A 20,902-nucleotide genomic window follows, 5' to 3' on the forward strand; every position below is an offset into this window, starting at 1 on the left:
AAACGAACATTGTATATGGCGGCGTACACACAAATGACGTGCCTTGATGATGCTGCAAAAGAACTAGATCCACTTTTATATGGATATCATATAGATAATGAGACTCGAAAGCTCCAAAAAGTTTTAATTTTAATGCCTCCTAGAACAGACTTTGTACCACCGAGTTACTGTAAAAATTGCTCTAAAAACTGATGGTTTAGGTGTAAAAGAGCTGAGATTTCCTGTACCTATATCTCGATGCAGATACATAAAAGAAAATGTTTGTAAAAATAGTGTTAATAAAAAACAAGAACTTCCTTTTAACTTATATTTCTGAAATCTTAGTTTTTCGTGTTTTTCCCATTTAATACAAAAAATTTAAGAAAAAGTAAATAGAAAGGTCATACGAGGTAATCTGTGATGATTTAATTATAAGAATTATATGATAAAATTAGATTAAGATTTTCTTTCAAAAATGAAAAACGAAGATAACGTATATACATGTTATGTACATATTGGATTTATGTAATAGCTCCATCAAGGAACAATCTGACCCTAAAACAATAATGGAAGGATCAAAATTTGGGAATAGTTAGTTAAAATTGTCTATTAATATATAAGAAAAAGTTTAAAATCCTACATCCCCGCCATTTAAAAAAATGGAGGGGAATACCCCCTTCTTGATGGTGAAAAATATACATTCAAAATAAGTCCGGAATTGGATAAAATGACTAATTCTAAGCAATTTTTGTTCTATGCTTCGTTTCATGAGCATTTTTCAGTGCGTCACAAATGATAGAGAAAAAGGTAAGTCCGTGATAATATACATTATTTATAACATTTATTCTAACATGACATTTTAGTTAAATCTGACAGTTGTCACATTTTATTTGCAATTTGGCATAAAAACAAATCAATTGTGTTTATTGCATTTATAAAATGGTATTTTCTTTGATTTGTATAGTCTTATGTTGCATTTGTTGTACAGATTATATTCGTAGATAAACTTACGTGCATAGAAATCGATCCACTTAAAAATTTGGTCATTTTTGATGCCTCGTATTTCCTAAACCTGTTGGCCGATTTAAGTGACTTTTTCAATATGTTATAGCCTGATTCTTTAACAATATCGCTGTAATAATATTATTGCTAAACATGTAAGTGTTATTGTATACCGGGTGTAACAATGATAGTGTGTTTTTTTCTCAAAGTTTGGAACACACTGTGGAATATTATAGCGTACATAAAATATTGAAATTAAAACTCAATTGTAGCCTTAGGCTTTCTTAACGTCTTGCTTTTTGATTCATTCGTTTATGTTGGATAATAAAAAGTTAGGTACTTTAATAACTAGACATGTTCTTCATCAATACACGGTCTAAATAAGTGTTACAAACTTTAAGGGGTAATTCTGCATGAAAAAATAATGACAGTTTGCTTTATAAACGTATGTTTGCAAATGTTTTGTTTTCGAGATACGGGATATTGAATTTTTTCTTTCAAACTGACGATTTATTTACTGCTCTAAAACCAGTTGAGATATGCAAACGAAATTTGGTAGGTTTTAAGAGATACTTATTCAGGATATTTTGACACAAAATTAAGAATTTTACATTCACCATTAGCGTGCATACGGGTAATATAATCGGTCATATTACCCGTATGCGCGCTAATGGTGAATATAAAATTCTTAATTTTATGTCAAAAAATCGGCAATAACTATCTCTTAAGACCTACCAAATTTCATTTGCATATCTCAACTGGTTTTAGAGCAATAAATACATCGTCAGTTTGTAAGAAAAAATTCAACATCCCGTATCTCGGAAACAAAGCAATTGCGAACATATGTTTATAAAGCAAACTGTCATTATTTTTTCATGCAGAATTACCCCTTAAAGTTTGTCCTACTTATTTAGAAACACCGCGTATTGATAAAGAACATGTCTAGTTGTTAAATAAAAGTAACTAACTTTTTTATTATCCAACATAAGCAAATGAATCAAAAAGCATAATATTACGAAAGCCTAATAGGGAAGTGCCATTAGAACGAAAACATGCATTGTTTCGGAAAAATTCAAACAAGCTTATATTTTTCTAAAACCTTTTTTGTTAGTTTATATACATGTTAAAGTAAAAAGTTCTACTCAAGATTATGCTGAATCCGAATATGGCATTACAATTTTTTATTATCAGAAAACTTTTTTATTATCAGTTTTACAAAAAAAAGTTATTTTTCATAAAATGCTCTGGATAGTAAAAAATCTAAAACTTAACCATCAGATATCAAATTTTATCAATTTTATACGAGTTATGTCAAAAATATTAATTTCGTTAAAGAGTAAAGTACCTTTATATTCCAGAATATCAAAAATTAGGAAAAGCTGTTTGAAATTAAAAGCGATGTTTTAATATACAATTACATCATTCAAATAAAAAAAAAATTCAATTTTTTCTCAAATTACGGATACCTACCGATCATCATTTTATTACAATTATTAGGTATGATAACTATTTTATTATCAATTTTACGAAAAAAAGTTATTCTTCATAAAATGCTCTACCTGGTCTAAAATATAAGATACAACCATCAGATATCAAACTTTTTCAATTTTATATACGAGGTATGTAAAAAATATGAATTTTTCTTAAGAGTTGTGCCTTTATTATTCACAATATTTTAATTAGAAGGGTGTAATTGAACACTGAAACATATTTTTTAATTACAAATAACTTTTCTTAATAACAATTTTCGATATTGTGAAATATAAAGGTACATTACTCTTGAGTGAAATTCATATTTTTTGACATACCTCGTATAAAATTAATAAAATTTGATATTTGATGGTTGCATCTCAGAATATATACGATGGAGAGTATTTTATAAACAATAACTTTTTTTCGTAAAACCGATAATAAAAAGTTATCAATAGGTTCCAAGTTACGCAGACATACTGTATAAGAGCTAAAAAAAAATTTTTGTTGAACATTTATTATTGTTGAAGCTTATTGTTAAATGTATTTTAGGTCAGTTTTACAGAAAAAAATTTGATCACTTTGTATAAACATTTTTTTAGCTGGTAATTTTCGGTTTTTGTATTACATTTTTGTTATCTTTCTCAATGTTCTCAAAAGAAATAGTTTATTTCATTTCTAAAGTAAAATAATTTAGTGCATTTTAAAGACTACATCCTAAGCTTTAAAAAAGCATCTACAAAATTGTAATAAATTTGTTCAAAATTGAGTAATGCCGTCTTAAAGTGGTGGTAATTCTGTAAAACTACGAAGTTTTCAAAAATTACATTTTTGAGACGTCGTATCATTTGAATTAAATTTTTGAGATTTTTTTTGAATGAAACATCGTTTAGTAAGATGTTTGAAATGTAAGTTGTGCAAAATTGAGAGTTTTATAAGAAAGATTGTATTAGTTAAAATTCATGTTATACTTTCCGCCCACACCGTACTTATGCCTATACATTTTATTTCTTTTTATTATAACCATAAAATAATTATTCTTCTTTCATGTCCAATTTATAAAATTTCATTTGATCCATTAGTTAAAGAATTACAATAAAATAACTCAATTGTGCACTTCTCCGAACGCTAGTTTACAGTGCGCCAATGTTTGTGAGAAGGGTGACTTTAGCGTTATAAATAAAAAATTATAGAAGCTACAGATTTAATTTTAGAAAAATCTTTATATAAGTTTTTTTTGTAAAATTTTCTGCATTTTTCAACGGTTAAGTCAGTTTTTTTCTAAAGTTTATATTTTAGTCCTGTCGCCAGGGGGGGTACAACGGCCTCGTTAATTCAGATGGACTTACCCAAGTTTTTTTTATGTATTTTGACCCGTAGAACCCGAATTTTTTGGGTAACAGTTGATCCGGATGTCGATAAGATTGTTATAGACCAAGAACTTGAGGAATCAAATAACAGCGATTTTTGGCAAAACAAAACAATATTTTGTATTTTTTGGGTCATTTTAAGCAAAAAATATTTCTACAAGTTTTTTAGTAGGATGCACAGTTTTCGAGATAAACGCGGTTGAACTTTCAAAAAATCGAAAAACTGCAATTTTTAAACCCGAATAACTTTTGATTAAAAAATAAAATAGCAATTCTGCTTAGCGCCTTTGAAAGTTCAAGTCAAATTATGTCGGTTTTGATTATTTGCATTGCTAAAAATTTATTGTGTTATTGTTAAACAAAGCTACAAACAACTAGTGCGTGAGTGATGTTTCTATGATTTCTCATTTAAAATCGAACGAGTAGGTAGAATAGGTACTAGTGCAATCAAGACTATTTCTACGTTACATGCGTTAAAACGCATGTAAAAGCACGGGAAACCCTACGTGTTTATAGCTTTGTTAAACAATAAAAAAATAAATTTTTACCAACGCAAATAATCAAAACCGATATAATTTGACTTAAACTTTCAAATGCGGTAAGCAGACTTGCTATTTTATTTTTTAATCAAAAGTTATTCGGGTTCAAAAATTGCAATTTTTCGATTTTTTTAAAGTTCAACCGCGTTTATCTCGAAAACTGTGCATCCTACGAAAAAACTTGTAGAAATATTTTTTACTTAAAATGGCCCAAAAAATACAAAATATTGTTTTGTTTTGCCAAAAATCGCTGTTATTTGATTCCTCAAGTTCTTGGTCTATAACAATCTTATCGACATCCGGATCAACTGTTACCCAAAAAATTCGTGTTCTACGGGTCAAAATACATAAAAAAAACTTGAGTAAGTCCATCTGAATTAACGAGGCCGTTGTACCCCCCCTGGCGACAGGACTATTTTTGGAGTTATTTAAAAAAACATCTAATTTCGCAGTTCATTTGTTTAATAAAAAATGAAACTTCTCGAGTAGAAATTTTTGATATGTTGTTTATTAAACATTTCTTAATGAAATTACAAAAAATTCTATCTTGTTTGATTTTTTTCGAAGTGAAAATCTATATGCACTACCCTATAAGACTACAGTTGAGTTTTAATTTCAATATTTTATGTACGCTAGAATATTCCACAGGGTGTTCCAAACTTTGAGGAAAAAACACACTATCATTGTTACACCAGGTATACAATGACACTTACATGTTTAGCAACAATATTATTACAGCGATATTGTTAAAGAATCAGGCTATAACAAATTGAAAAAATCACTTAAATCAGCCAACAGGTTTAGGAAATACGAAGCATCAAAAATGAATAAATTTTTAAGTGGGCCGATTTCTATGCACGTAAGTTTATATTACATAATTCGTAAATGATTCTAGCGCCATCTATCGACAACTAGAATAAATATTATAAATGTCTGTAATCACAGACGTGCCTTTTTTCTGTCACATACAATTTAATGGCAAGAAACCAGATCGGACATAGATCTTCAAAACTATATGGTCGCCAAAAAGGAAGCGAAAGTAGCAGTAGCAAAAGCTAAAGCAGAAGCGTATTCAAACCTATACGATCAACTTGATACCAGGGAAGGCGAAGCAAAGATATATAAAATAGCCAAACAGAGAGCAAAGAAAGCAGAGATTTTAATCAGATTAGATGTATCCGAGATGAAAATAATAAAATACTAATTCACGAAAAGGATGTCAAAAAGAGATGGAGAAATTATTTTGACAGTCTATTAAATGAAGAATTTGACAGACAGCCTGTGGAGTTAACGGAGACAGTAACAGCAATGGTTACCAGAATAACAAACGAGGAAGTGGCTCAAGCGCTTCAAAAAATAAAGAAAGGAAAAGCAGTCGGACCAGATGATATTCCTGGGGAAGTATGGAGAGCATTGGGAGAGACAGGAACAAGTTAGCTAGCAGGTCTATTTAATAGAATTATGGAAGTTGGACAAATGCCAGACGAATGGAGAAGCAGTATATTAGTACCTGTCTACAAAACCAAGGGAGACATACAACAATGCACAAACTACAGGGCTATAAAACTTCTTAGCCACTCCATGAAAATATGGGAGAGAGAAATATCCGATAATCAATTTGGCTTTATGCAGGGCAGATCAACAACAGATGCAATTTTCATTGTAAGGCAACTGATGGAAAAATACAGGAATAAAGAGACCAACGCTCATATGGTATTCATTGATCTTGAGAAAGCATATGATAGAGTTCCTCGAGAGGTTCTGTGGTGGGCACTCAATAAGAAAGGAGTCCCTGGCGAATATGTAAAGATTGTGAGAGATATGTATGAGGGAGTAACAACTAGTGTTAGGACAGGTGTGGGAGAGACTGATAAATTTCAGGTGAAAGTAGGATAGCACCAAGGCTCGGTGCTTAGTCCTTATTTATTCTCATTAGTTTTGGACCAGATAACAGTGGAAGCTACAGAGTAGTATTCCATGGTGCCTAATGTATGCTGATGATGTAGTGTTAATAGGAAATAGTGAAAGAGATTTAGAACAAAAACTGGAACAGTGGAGACAAGCTCTGGAGGAAAAAGGTTTAAAACTTAGTAGAACAAAAACAGAGTATTTGGAATATTCATTTAAAAATGGAGTTACTACAAATAAAATGGTATCTTTGGATGGTGAAATGATTGTGAAAAGTAATAGTTTTAAGTATCTATGATCGGTATTACAGAGTAATGGAGAAATAGATGGAGATGCATGCAGTAGAATTAGGGCTGGATGGATGAAGTGGAAAGAAGCGAGTGGTGTGTTGTGTGACAGAAAAATTCCAATGAAGCTGAAGGGAAAATTCTATAAAACAGCCATAATACCGGCTATGATGCACGGAACTGAATGCTGGGCAGTGAAAAAGAAAGAGGAACAACGAATGCATGTGGCGGAAATGAGAATGCTTAGATGGATGAGTGGAGTGACAAAGAAGGATCAAATTAGAAATGAGTATATTAGGGGAAGTCTAGTTGTGGCACCAATTGATGCCAAAATGAGAGAGCATAGGTTAAGATGGTTTGGCCATGTTCAACGTCGAGACGTTAATCACCCAATACGAAGAATAGCTGACGTACAGATTCCTGGAAGGAGTAGGAGAGGAAGACCTGGAGGGAGACGATAAGGCAGGACATGTTGGTAAAGGGGATTAACATTGATATGACCCAAGATAGAATTGTGTGGAGAAATGCAATTAGGGAAGCCGACCCCTCATAGGGATAAGGCAAATAGAATGATGATACAATTTAATGCGTTAGAAAGAAATCGAAAAACTTTGACGCACTGAAAGATGTCTATGAGAAAAAAAAATATAAATATAGTTGTTTTACTAAGTTAGAACCTTATAAACAATTAAATTGTTTATAACAATTTTTTGACCACTCGGATCGAAATCCACCGTAGTCAGCAGCCAAAAATACATGCAGTGAGGACGTTTGAGTTTGCATAAATTCATTATCTCGAGAATGGGCTTTGAAGAGAAATCCTCAAACAGGCCGAGTTTTGTTTTTAAATTACGATTTTTGGCATATATACTAGTGACGTCATCAGTGGTGTCATGGTGCGGGAACGCCGTTCCGGCACTGGTTAAGAAAAGAAAAAAAATAAATAGAGAATTTTGGTTTTGTAAACAAAAATTAGCAGTGCATTCCGGCACTGCTAATTTTGCCATGACACCACTGGACGTCATCCATCTGGGCGTGATGACGTAATCGATGATTTTTTAAATGAGAGTAGGGGTTGTATGATAGCTCATTTGAAAGATAATTCAATTCTCTATTCAGCAATATAAAGAATAACCTAATTATTTATACAGGATGGTCAAAAAAAATGTTTTTGAATTAAATTAATGGAGACAAAAAGAAGAATGTATGTGATTTATTTAATGCCAAATACAGTTTACTGTTGTCCAAAAACAGGAAAAAATGTTTACTTGATAAATAAATATTGTTTTTCGCTTATTAAATATTAAAGCAATATTAAAGCTGCCCCCCACCTACCTCTTAGCAATTTGAACATTTAATTTAAGCGAAAAGCAATGTTTATTTTTCAAAATAACATTTTTTTCTGTTCTATGACAGCAGTAAAATGTATTTTGCATTAAATAAATCACATACATTCTTCTTTTTGTCTCAATTAATTTAATTCAAAAACATTTTTTTTGGGCACCCTGTATAAATAATTACGTTAATGTTTATATTGCTGAATACAGAATTGAATTATCTTTCAAATGAGCTATCACACAACCCTACTCTCATTTAAAAAAATCATCGGTTACCTTATCACGCCCAGATGGATGACGTCACTAGTACTATAAGATATGCCAAAAAGTCATAATTTAAACATAAAAATCGACTGTCTGAGGATTTCTCTTCAAATTTGCCCATTCTCGAGATAATGAATTTATGCAAGCTCAAACTTCCTCACTGTATAATAATATGAAATACTTGGGTTTGCCCATCAGAATTGAAAAGGCCACGGTGACCCAGCTCGCGCCTAGACTAAAACGATTTAAAATTTTAATTATTTTAAATTCGGAAGAAATACTTACAACCATCCATCCCTGGCAGTATATTTTCTTCCGGTAAACAAATGCCTAAGAGTACACCTCAGTTCTATCAGTTTTTTCATAAAACTTTGTCTTTCATCTAAAAAGTAGCAAAAAATTAATTAAACTCGTAAAGTTTTTCATGGTTATTTCCTTACCATTGCTGATCGATTGATTGAAAGACGAATCAACTACTTTGCCCTCAGAGTCCGTTTCCACTTCTCTTCCGAAGGCTCTATCCATTTGTTCATAGTAAGGCCATGTGATAGTTTCAGGATTTAACGTAGTATTTTTGATTTGCTGTAAGAAAATAATGTTTGAAGTAAGAAATGAATGTATGTATGAAGAATAAAATAATACAATGCAATATTTTTCATTTTCCTCAGGTGTTAGATACATAAACGTCGCGTAGTCTTACATAAATTTTAATAGACCGTTTTAAAGACTTAATTCGTATATTATTTTTTTATTCTTATGATAAGGTCTTTCCATGAAAAATGTCCATAAACCCAAAAAATTGATTGTTTAATAAGTCTAAGCAGATTGTAATGTACGCAGATGATGTAAATTTGATGGAAAGAACTGCAACTGCAAGAGACGTCAAAGAACTTTATGTGGAGCTTGAATAAAATACGAAAGAAATAAGGCTAGTCGTCAACGTAGATAAAGTGGTGTATTCTGTGATAAAACTAAAACCGTAATAGAAGCAAGGAAACAACGAAACTTGCAGCACTTGACGATAGACGACGCTAACATTGAAGTAGTAGAACAGCTCATATACCTGGGTTAGACAACTAAGGATGGCAGCGAGGAGGAGGAAATACGGAAACGGATAATACTTTCTAACAAAGCATACTTCTCTCTGTCGCAGGTGTTTGGATCCAAAGACATTCATGGGAAAGTAAAGTTTAAAATATACTCACGGACAAAAATATTGTATATGCATGCGGAATAAAATTTTTGTGCTGCTATCCTTAGCCCTCCTGTATCATAGGAATATGATTTCTTTTCTGAATGCGATGTTTTAAAGTAGATATCACATAAATGCTATAATCGGATTTAAATCTGATCTGGGCTATATATTGGCCAGTATAATTTTTAAATTGAATCTCATTAAGGTAAGTATTCACTATGCTAGCGACATGAAGACGTGCATTAGCACCAATATGTCATTTCCAATATGGCTTTCAAATGGCAAAACATGTCTTCTAAAATGTTTTCAATGCCTACATATCAGTTGGCATTCGCCTAATCACCTTTACGCACTGGCGAAGCGTCCATGTAACCACTGTTACCATTGGTAACAGTTAAAAATCTTGCAAATAAATATTTTATGACTACTATTAAATAATTCCATTTATATTTTTTATCAACAGAAATATTTGTTAATACGTAGTACCTATCTAATTCAGTAAATATCCAACTGGACGCACGAAAATATTGGCGAGATTACATGTGAATACATTTGAATCCGTTGCACGTTATCATACTCCGTTACCACTTCTAGAGTTACTGGTAACGAAAGATGATTCTCGCTATCGCTCGGGACTGAAAATTTTGAAGGAATGACGGCTCCAGAGACGGCGCGGGCACGCCGTGTACATCAGTATTGTCACCATTTTACAATGTGGTAACGTTAGTTTAGTAAGTAGCTATTCGTGCATTTGAACATGGAAGAATGTTGCTGCGTAATCGATCAACTGTCTACTTGAAAAGTCATTATCCTTGTATATTTTTTTATATATAATTTTGAAGAAAAAAATGAAATTATTGAAAATAGAAGATTTAAAATATAAACACTAGTTTTCAAAATATGTTCTGTTTCCTACTTGTTTATTTTTGATGTTAATTTTATTGTAGAATAATAATCTGTTTAGTTTGTTTATTATTTATTGTTATACCTATTACATGCATATAATACATGTATACATAATTACATGCATATAATTTGGGAATAGTGATTTGTTTAATTTTATCCCACATATTGAATTGAATACATATTGGATTGAAAACAAAAACTTATATTTGGGAGGTTCAAAATAATTTTTATCTACTTTATGTCATATTATGTATAAGTTTTTAGTTTGTGAAAACTGTCATTATAGATATCAGTGCCTGAAGGGTTTAAAGTGTGCGTGAAGTAACAATGTATTTTAAATGGGATTTATTTTTCGCACACTTTCAATGGGTTTTTTGGCACACTTTCATATAATCAAGTATCCTTAACTTTTGCGTTTTCATGGTGATGACAATATGAGCAACGACTTACAATTTACAACAAAATTTTTGACAGTTTTGTGGTTTGAAAGTAGTTAGGATTTTTAAATGTCAACGTTCTAAAAATTGTAGAATAGAAATGAATTCCAGTGACGAAGAGTTAGTTTTTTTATTTGTTTATCGTAGATAAAATATTGTATGAAACTGTGCGTGGAGTACTTTTTGCGAACTTACGCGATGTATAGCACTCTAAATATCGCGTGCGTTCGCAAAAAGCATACTTCACGAACTGTTTCATAAATAACTATTTTTCAATAAGATTTTTTTACATCTAGTTTTGGTAACACTTTAGAAAAAGTCACGCTTCGCCACTGCCTTTACGTATTCGGTATGTCCTTTCAAAGTAATACCGCTCCGTAGCACTATGCCGCCACTACCAAAACTAACGCTCTGTACGAGGTTACAACTGACATACTGTTCGCCAACTCTTTTGTAGACGAAGTTTTGTAAATCTTGCTTCCATATGGTGAACGATATGCCAGATGTAACCTCATACAGAGTGTTAATTTTGGTGGTGGCGGATAGTGCTATGGAGTGGTACTTCTTGGAAAGGAGATACCGAACCTTGTGGAGGTGATTGGGTGAATTATAGCTGATAAGTAGATTAAAACATTTTAGAAAATCATGTTTTGCCATTTGCCAGCCATATTGGATAACAAATTCGTGTTAATGAACCATGACGCATCCATGACGCATCCATGAGGAACTTATTGTAAAAAATTCGGACGGCCAACAAAACTTCCGAATAAAGTATATTAATGGTGTGCCAAGAATAGTCCAAAATTTAAACTGAACAATCCCAACAGCTTTTCAACTTGTAAAGAAGATTTATTATGCTACTATCAAAATGTGCGTGGATTGAACAGTAAATTGAAGACTTTTTTGGCTGCTGTTAGTGTTTCTGAATTTGATATAATTGCTATAAGTGAAACTTGGTTAAATGAGGAAGTATCCAGTAATGAATTATTTACTGATGATTACGATGTACATCGAAAAGATCGTAAATTTGATTTAGTGGATAAAACAAAAGGCGGTGGCATTTTGCTTGCAATAAAAAATTTTATAAAGTCCGAGGTAATGGATACTTCACCATTTGATCTTCAGTTTCCATTAATTGATATGTTAGTTATTAAATGCAGCATAAGGTATATCGTTTTTTATGTAATGGTATTATATATTCCTGATAAGTTAAGTTTATTAGATTTTGAATTTTTCTTTGAATCTTTAGAGCAACTTGATTATTTGAATGATAATTTTGTGATTATTTTGGGAGATTTTAATGCGCCTAAATTTATTGAGAATGACATATCGGATAGAAAAACTGCAGCAATTTTAAATTTATTTAATACTAATAACTTGGATCAATATAATAATATAAAAAATACACTTGAACGAATACTTGATTTGATAGCATCCAATATAAAATGTACTGTGTCTCACGATGATTTGCCTCTTGTAGCTGAGGATGATCATCATCCGGCTCTACTAATAAATTTTAACAACATATTTTCTAAAGAAGTAACTTTTATTCCAAATTCACTTGATAAAGCTTATAATTTTAGGAATGCAGATTTTGTTAACTTATATTCAAGTATCCTACAGAGTGATTGGAGTTTTATCGAATGCTGCGACGAAGTAGATATTGCTGTACAAACTTTTTATAATAAAATTTATGACATTTTTGATAAGCATATTCCGGTTTACAAAAATCATGCTCATAAATATCCACCTTGGTTTGATTCCGAGATTATAAAAAACATAAAACTAAAAGTTAAATTCCGACGCAAATATAAAAAATCTAAGATTCATTCCGATTTTATAGAGTTTAAAAGATTACGACGACTAATAAAATATTATAATAATAATACGACAGGTCAAGGTGGCATATGACAATTACTTGGAGGATATTCAAACAAATATTTCTCAAGACAAAACTAAGTTCTGGTCTTACATTCACTCTAGAAATAAATCATCACGAATTCCTGGAAACATGAGTTTTGAGGGAAGTGATTACAAAGATCCGCAAGCCATAGTGAATGCTTTTGCGGAATTTTTTCAGTAGTGTTCATGTAGTGTTTATTTAGTTTCTGATGATGGGGGTGGTTGCAATTATCCAATAAACCCATATATGACATCAATTAATTTTCAATCGGTTACAGAGGATGAAATAAATGCTGCTATCAGAAAGTTAAAAGATAAGATGACATCAGGCCCTGACAAGATTCCCTCGTTTCTTATTAAAGATTGCGCTGGTGCATTTGTCATACCTTTAACCAAGATTATAAACTTATCTATACAACAAATGAAGTATCCAGAACTATGGAAGGAAGCAAGGGTGTGTCCGATATTTAAGGCTGGGGTGAAGTCAGAAATAGAAAACTATAGAGCTGTCTCTGTTTTATCTAATTTTTCAAAGGTTTTCGAAATCGTATTATATAATAGGATCTTATCTTCTGTTCAACTTTATATTTCATCTCATCAGCATGGTTTTGTTAATAAAAGATCAACTGTAACCAACTTGGTTTATTTTACCCAATATATTTCTGAAGTTATTGACGATAATGGCCAAGTTGATGTTATATATACCGATTTTTCGAAGGCTTTTGACAGAATTGATCATGAAGTATTACTTAGCAAGCTTTCAACATTTGGTTTTACTGACAGTGCTCTTTTATTGTTAAAATCGTATCTTCAAAGAAGGATGCAGTTTGTAGCATATAATGGTTATGTCTCAGAAAAATATCTTGCTGCGTCTGGTGTGCCTCAAGGTTCCAATCTCGGTCCATTGCTCTTTCTACTATTTATTAATGACCTTCTTGAAAATATTTCATGCGAAAGATTGGGCTTTGCTGACGATTTGAAAATATTTTCTACTATTAGGGAGCTGGATGATTGTAACCAACTTCAGCAGAATATAGAAATATTGGAAAATTGGTGCAACAGCAACAAATTACAACTTAACACGAAAAAATGTAAAGTAGTCACTTTTTCTAGGAAATCAAATTTATTTGTATTTAACTATAGTTGTCACGATAAAATATTAGAAAGGCAGAACACGGTTAAGGATTTGGGTGTAATTTTTGACACAAAACTCACTTTTGTGGAACATATGTGTGTTAAAGTTTCTGATGCGTTGAAGGCTTAAGGGTTTTTAATTCGCAATTGTAAGTCATTTAATAATATAAAGTCATTAACATTGCTATATTATACTTATGTCCGCTCTAAACTTGAATATGCCAGTATTGTATGGAGTCCTTTCTATGATTGTCATAACATTGCAATTGAAAGCGTTCAGAGAAAATTTCTAAAATTTTTAATGTTTAAAGTAAATGGTCTTTATCCGGCTAGAGGTATAGATAATAATTACTTGTGTGATCGTTTTAGTATGTGTAGTTTAGAATTAAGAAGAAAAGTTGCATCTTTAATTTTTTTGTACAAACTTGTTAATAATGCAATTGATTGTATTTCAATATTACAAAACATTAATTTTAATATTCCAAGGTCAAATTTAAGAACAAATGTATTATTTAGGTGTATAAGAGCTCGTACAAATATTCTATGTAAGGCTCCTATTAATGTAATGTGTAGAAATTTTAATGTTATTGGTAAGCATTGTGACATTTTTTCATGTTCTCAAAGGAACTTTATAAAAGTAGCTATTGAGTGTCTGAAATAAGCACTAATTTTTTATTTTATTTTATTTTATTTTTTTTATTAATTTATTTTCTTTTTCGGTTTGAATTTATATTAATTTTAGTCTAACTTGTATTATTAATGTTATTTTTTTTGGTACTACTGCTTAAATCTTACCTATAGGTGTTATAAATTATGTAATATTTTTATCATTGTCCTGTAAATGGGAAACTGTTGGGCAATAAAGCTATTATTATTATTATTATTATTATTATGACGCAGATCTTCATGTCGGTAGAATAGTCAATACTTACCTACCTTCAAGTGAGATTCAATTTAAAAATTATATATTGGCCACCATATAGCACATATTAAATTTAAATCCGATTATACCATTTATATGATACATTTAAACATAGCATTCGGAAAAGAAATCCTATTTTGTCACTGGGAGCAGCATAAAAAATTTTATTTCACACGTTAATTTCAAAATATTTTTGTCCGTGAGTGTATATAGTATGGTATAACTAGACCCAAACCCAGATATTAAAAGTGCAAGTTATCTTCCAACACCAAATTGTTCTATATTAGTGGAGTCAATAAAGGTTTTCACCTCCGATTTCGTTGAACCTCCATCGATTTTCATGAAAATTGGTAAGTATGTAGAGGATACCTCAAGAAACAAAGGTGACATGGTGCCAACTTGCGCTTTTACCCTGGGGGGGGGATGCCACCCCTTCTCGGGGGTGGAAATTATTTTATTAAAAATAATACCACTAATCGATAGAGGGACAAATTATAAGTAAAATTTGTTATATAAAGTTATTTCAATAAATCAATAGTTTTTGAGTTATTAAAGATCAAAAGTTTTGATTTTTCCTGAAAAAAATCCATGTTTTAAAGCAGTTTTCCATAAATAACTCAAAAACCATAAGTTTCGTCAAAAAAATTGTTATTACCAAAATCGAAGATAATATAAAAATAAATAAGCTCCTTATTCGAAAAATCCTTTATTACATATACAGGGTGTCCCGAAAAGATTGGTCATAAATTATACCAAAGATTCTGGGGTCAAAAATAGGTTGATTAAACCTCACTTACCTATACACAATAGTGCACACAAAAAAAGTTACAGCCCTTTGAAGCTGATATATCGAAAACTTCTAGAGGTTTTTTATTGAAAATGGACATGAGGAATCTTTATCGTAGCAACATCTTAAAAAAAATTATAGTGAAATTTGTGTACCCCATAAAAATTTCATGGGGGTTTGGTTCCCTTAAACCCCCCCAAACTTTTATGTACGTTCCAATTACATTATTATTGTGGCACCATTAGTTAAACACAATATTTTTAAAACTTTTTTGCCTCTTAGTACTTTTTTGATAAGCCAGTGTTTATCGAGATATTTTGAATATTTGTCGAATCCACCACCTATTTGTATATGGTTAAGTATGATTATAGACACCTGTTAATAATCTGAAAATTTATTTATAACTTAAATTTTTTGGTATATTTTGAAAAAGAAGCCACATCTCGATAAAAGTTGACTTATCAAAAAAAGACTAAGAGACAAAAAAGTTTTAAAAACACTGTGTTTAACTAATGGTACCACAATAATAGTTTAATTGGAACGTACACAAACATTTGGAACAAAACCCCCATAAATTTTTTATGTAAATATAGTAAAAAAGTAGCCGCATCTCGATAAAAACTGGCTTATCGAAAAAATACTAAGAGGCAAAAATGTTTTAAAAACGTTGTGTTCAACTAATGGTACCACAATAATGAATTAATTGGAACGTACACAAAAGTTTGGGGGGTTCAAGGGAACAATATCCCCATAAATTTTTTATGGGGTGGACAAATTTCACTATAATTTCGTTTTAAGGTGGGCCTGTCATAATAATTATACATGCCCGTTTTCAATAAAAAATCTTTGAGAGTTTTCGATATATCGAAAAAAATCGATTTTCATTTTGTAACTTCAAAGGGCTGTAACTTTTTTTATGAGCACATTTGTATTAAGGTAAGTTAGGTTCAACCGAACTATTTTTGACCCCAATATGTGTGGTATAATTTATGACCATTCTTTTCGGGACACCCTGTATAAAGTGAGTTATATGCAATTGAATGTATATTTTTTTTCCACGAGTACTCAATTAGTATTCAAGCTTAAATAACAGGAAAACGATGCACTTTGTTATATATAGATATTAAACATTTTAATAAAGTACTTAAAGGTAACTATCAAAAAGCTATATATAAGAAGTCGATAGCATCAAAATTAAGCAAGTTATGATGGAAATAAAGAGGACCCTTTCAGGATTTTTAGGGAAGAATGAAAAATGAAATATACGTCATTTCCACAAAAATTAAAATTTATTGTAACCCATTTAAAACTTTATTTATTTTAACATGAGTAATAATTTCAACAATTTTGACCGGTTTAGAATGCATATTTTTGAAAAAAAAATACGATTAAAAAAAATTAGAATTTTTCAAATTTTCGTGAATTTCATTTTCTTTTGATAATAACTCCAAAAATACTCGATATACTTAAAAAATGGTAGAGAACAACATTTTAGTTTTAACTTTATTTAAGCTTTTTCTTTTTTTAATATTTTTTTTCGACAAAAAATAACCGAGATAGAAACATTTAAAACCTAAATTTTACTGCGAGAACAATGTAACTGGGGCCCTTTCACCTTGTATTTAAAAAAAATAAAGGATTTAGAAAATAATGTTTTCATACAGTGTTATAGACCTTTTACTTAGCTTTGTAATGGTTTTTGGATAAATCTCATATTTCAAAATTTAACGGAGTTATTTTAAAAAAACCAATAACATTTTCTTTGAAAAAATTTTATAGCGGAGATTTTGTATGTATACAGGATGTGGGAAGTCCAATTAGTCGTTTGTTGTAGGAAATACGAAAAAAGTTTATTTAGGTGAGATTGGGGCATAGATAATATCAGAATTTAAATACATTTCCAAATATACAGGGCCACCCATATTGACAGGGTGAAACAAAATTATCTTTTGTTTAATGGAACACCCTGTATATTTTTACATTTTTGGATTCTCCTCTATGTTTTATTTCTTAAAATATCAGGTTTTGTGATGTCATACGAAGTAGTTTAAAAGATAATTACGTTTTTATTTTCAAATTTCATAGCAATATTCACCCCCTGTATAATTGTAGTGATTTGACATCAGAAAATCAATTTATGTTCAAGTGATTTTTAATATAATCTATTATTGTTACAAATTATTAATCTAGCAAAGCGTTTAATTTTAGCTAATATAGGGTTGATCGAAACTGAATGAGTGTTTTCTCAAAGTTTGAGAGTATGAGTTTTCTCAAACGGAGCAGCCTGTAATGCCTGTAATGAGCATTGTAATGAAATGCTATTGTATGGCACTTTATTATTTCCCACCCTGCCAGTGAAAACTGAATTTATTTTTGAAATCCCTAACTTTGTCTTTAATTATTTTAAATATTGTAAACGATTAAAAAGCAATCAAATTAAATTGAAATGAATAACCAGTGTATATCTTCCACATTTACTTCATATTTAACGTAGCCTGTACCATAACATTGCACAGACTATTATCCCTGAATAGCAACGATATACCATGAATGTGAATTCATACTTGAGAAATGTCCTATATCCAGTCTCACAAAAAAAAAAGGATTCCTCAAACAATATATATGCAGACAAAATCAGCCAAAGTGATTTGCGATATCTAATTAAAGGCCCTACCAAGTTGGTTTTGTTGATATAGCATGGAAGCACGACGATACTTTAGTGATAAGCGTATTTTTCGTAGTAGCTATAGTATGTTGTTTTATATTATGTAGTACCTATATTACATTAGTTTTAGTATGTTTCGTTTATCTAAAAAAATGTAAAACAAACAAAAATTCTGTTTTTCTTGTAGTTGTTTTTTCGTATAGATATTGTTTTATATTGTAGTAAATTGAATTTAGTTTTAGTATGTTCCGTTTGTTTGTAGAATTATATTTAATTAGATTTGCTTTAATTACTAAAATAAATAAATTTTCAATTATATTTTATGTATTTGTGGAAAAGGAAACCTAGCATTAGCGGCCACATTTCTATAACGGCCAACTGTTTTCTATTTTTAGTGGCCGTTATTGTCAGGTTTTACTGTACCAATAATATTTTATTAAATTATGAAATATTATTTAAATAAAAAATTTATAAACTTGATAAAAGAAAGTTTGCTTAGAATTTACTCCTCTATCTAATTATGGGGTTATTTTTAATAAAATAGTGTTCACCCATGAGAAGGGGTAACATCCACCCCCAGGAAAAAAGCGCAAGTTGGTACCACATCATTTTTGTTTCTTGAGGTATCCTCTAACTACTTACCAATTTTCATGAAAATTGATGGAGGTTCAACGAAATCAGGGGTAAAAACCTTCAGTGACTGCCTTTTTGGAAATATAAATGATTAATTTTTTTCGTGTATGTCGATTTGCTAATTTTCTGATTTTTGGTTGCTATAAGGTTTAAAAAATTAATAAAAATTATAAATCATGCACATAAATGTAAAAAAATATTTATTTTACTTAATTAAACGAGATTGCTTGAGCCAGAAAGCTGATATCTGCATTTTTATCATTAAAAAAAAGGTGGATTTCAGCCCTAAAATGCAGAAAGCGCAACTTGGTGCCATATCACTTTTGTTTTTTGAAGTATCCTCTAATAACTAATCAACAATTTTCATGAAAATCGATAAAGGTTCAAAGAAATCGTGGGTGAAAACATTCAGTGACTACACTTTCAGAAATATAGAAGAATAAGGTTTTCGTGATTTTCGACTTGTTAATTTTCGGATTTTTGGTTGCTATAAGGTTTGAAAAATTAAAAAAAATGTAATTCATGCACATAAATATAAAAAAAATATTTATTTTTCTTAATTAAACGAGATTAGTAGAAGTAGGGGTGTATTACACCCCTAAAATGCAAAAGCGCAAATTGATGCTATATATCTTTTATTGCTTGAGGTATCCTCTAACTACTTACCGATTTTCATGAAAATCGATGAAGGTTCAACAAAATAGTAAGTGAAAACTTACAGTGACTGCACTTTCAGAAATCTAAAAAATTATTTTTAAAAAAGGGGTGTATTTCACCCCTAAAATGCAAAAAGCGCAAGTTGGCACTATGTCACCTTTGTTCCTTGATGTATCCTTTAACCACTCACCAATTTTTATGAAAATCGATGGAGGTTCAACGAAATCTGAGGTAATAACTCATATCCACCTTCATTGACTCCACTATATGGTCCACATAATGTTCAGAAAAAAGTCACACCATTTTTAGCGTCGGGTTTGGTGGGGAGAGGGGGAAGAAATCGGTAAATTCCTAGTTTTTCACGTTTTTCGTCAATATTTCTAAAACTATGCGGTTTATCATAAACAACCTTCTATACAAAAATATTCTACATTAAATTTGAAATAAAAAAGGCCCTATGCATAATCCTTCTAAAATGAACGGTTCCAAGTTACGGAGATAGTATATTATAATTGGTCCGAATAAAGGCCTAACCCAAACATCCAAAGTAAAAGTTTTCCTCCAACACCAAATTGTTCTATATGGTCCACATATTGTTCAGTAAAAAGTTACACCATTTTGAGCGTCCGATTTGGGGGATAGATGGGGGAGAAGTCGGTAAATTAGTAGTTTTTTTAAGTTTTTCGTCAATATTTCTAAAACTATGCTTTAGCGTAAATAATGTTCTAACCAAAAATATTCTACACAAAATTTAAAACAAACAAGGCTCTATACATAATTGTTATAAAATCAACGGTTCCAAAGTTACGGAGAGTGAAAAGTGGAGGTTTTCGATACTTTTTATATTTATTGAGCAATTTATAATATTATTACTAATGAAAGAAATTTTCTTTAACAGGATTTGCTATTTCAGTGGCCGATTGTATGTTTAGTATAAGTCCTTGAAGAAACGTCAACCTCACACCCAAAATCATCATCAATTGCCCAAAAAATATAAAAAGTATCGAAAACCTCCACTTTTCGTCCTCCGTGACTCTGGAACCGTTGATTTTATAACAATTATGTATTGGAGCTTTTTTGTTTTAAATTTTATGTAGAACATTTTTGTATAGAACATTATTTACGCTAAAGCATAATTTTAGAAATATTGACGAAAAACGTCAAAAAGCTACTAATTTACCGACTTCTCCCCCATCTCCCCCCCAAACCGGACGTTCAAAATGGTGTAACGTTTTACTGAACAATATGTGGACCACATAGAACAATTTGGTGTAAGAGGAAAACTTTTACTTTGGATGTCTGGGTTAGGCCTTTTTTGGACCAATTATACTATACTACCTTCGTAACTTTGGAACCGTTCATTTTAGAAGGATTATGCATAGGACCTTTTTTATTTGAAATTTAATGTAGAACGTTTTTGTATAGAAGGTTGTTCATGCTAAACCGCATAGTTTTATAAATATTGACGAAAAACATAAAAACTACAAATTTACCGATTTCTCCCTCCT

The 20,902-nt window shown here is 30.8% G+C and overlaps 1 protein-coding gene across 2 annotated transcripts in view; it reads right to left on the reverse strand.

Annotated features, from left to right (window-relative positions):
* The window catches only part of LOC114327790 (uncharacterized), a 59,775-nt gene that overhangs the window by 4,706 nt on the left and 34,167 nt on the right, over positions 1-20,902 (reverse strand). For both annotated transcript variants that reach the window (XM_028276500.2, XM_050641644.1), the window contains 2 exons: positions 8,597-8,738; positions 8,442-8,538 (listed from right to left, as the gene is read on the reverse strand). In XM_028276500.2, coding sequence (XP_028132301.1) covers positions 8,442-8,538; positions 8,597-8,738 — 239 coding nt within the window. The remainder of the gene's footprint in view (positions 1-8,441; positions 8,539-8,596; positions 8,739-20,902) is intronic.

Source organism: Diabrotica virgifera, chromosome 1 (assembly GCF_917563875.1).
Source record: "Diabrotica virgifera virgifera chromosome 1, PGI_DIABVI_V3a".
Lineage (NCBI taxonomy): Eukaryota > Metazoa > Arthropoda > Insecta > Coleoptera > Chrysomelidae > Diabrotica > Diabrotica virgifera.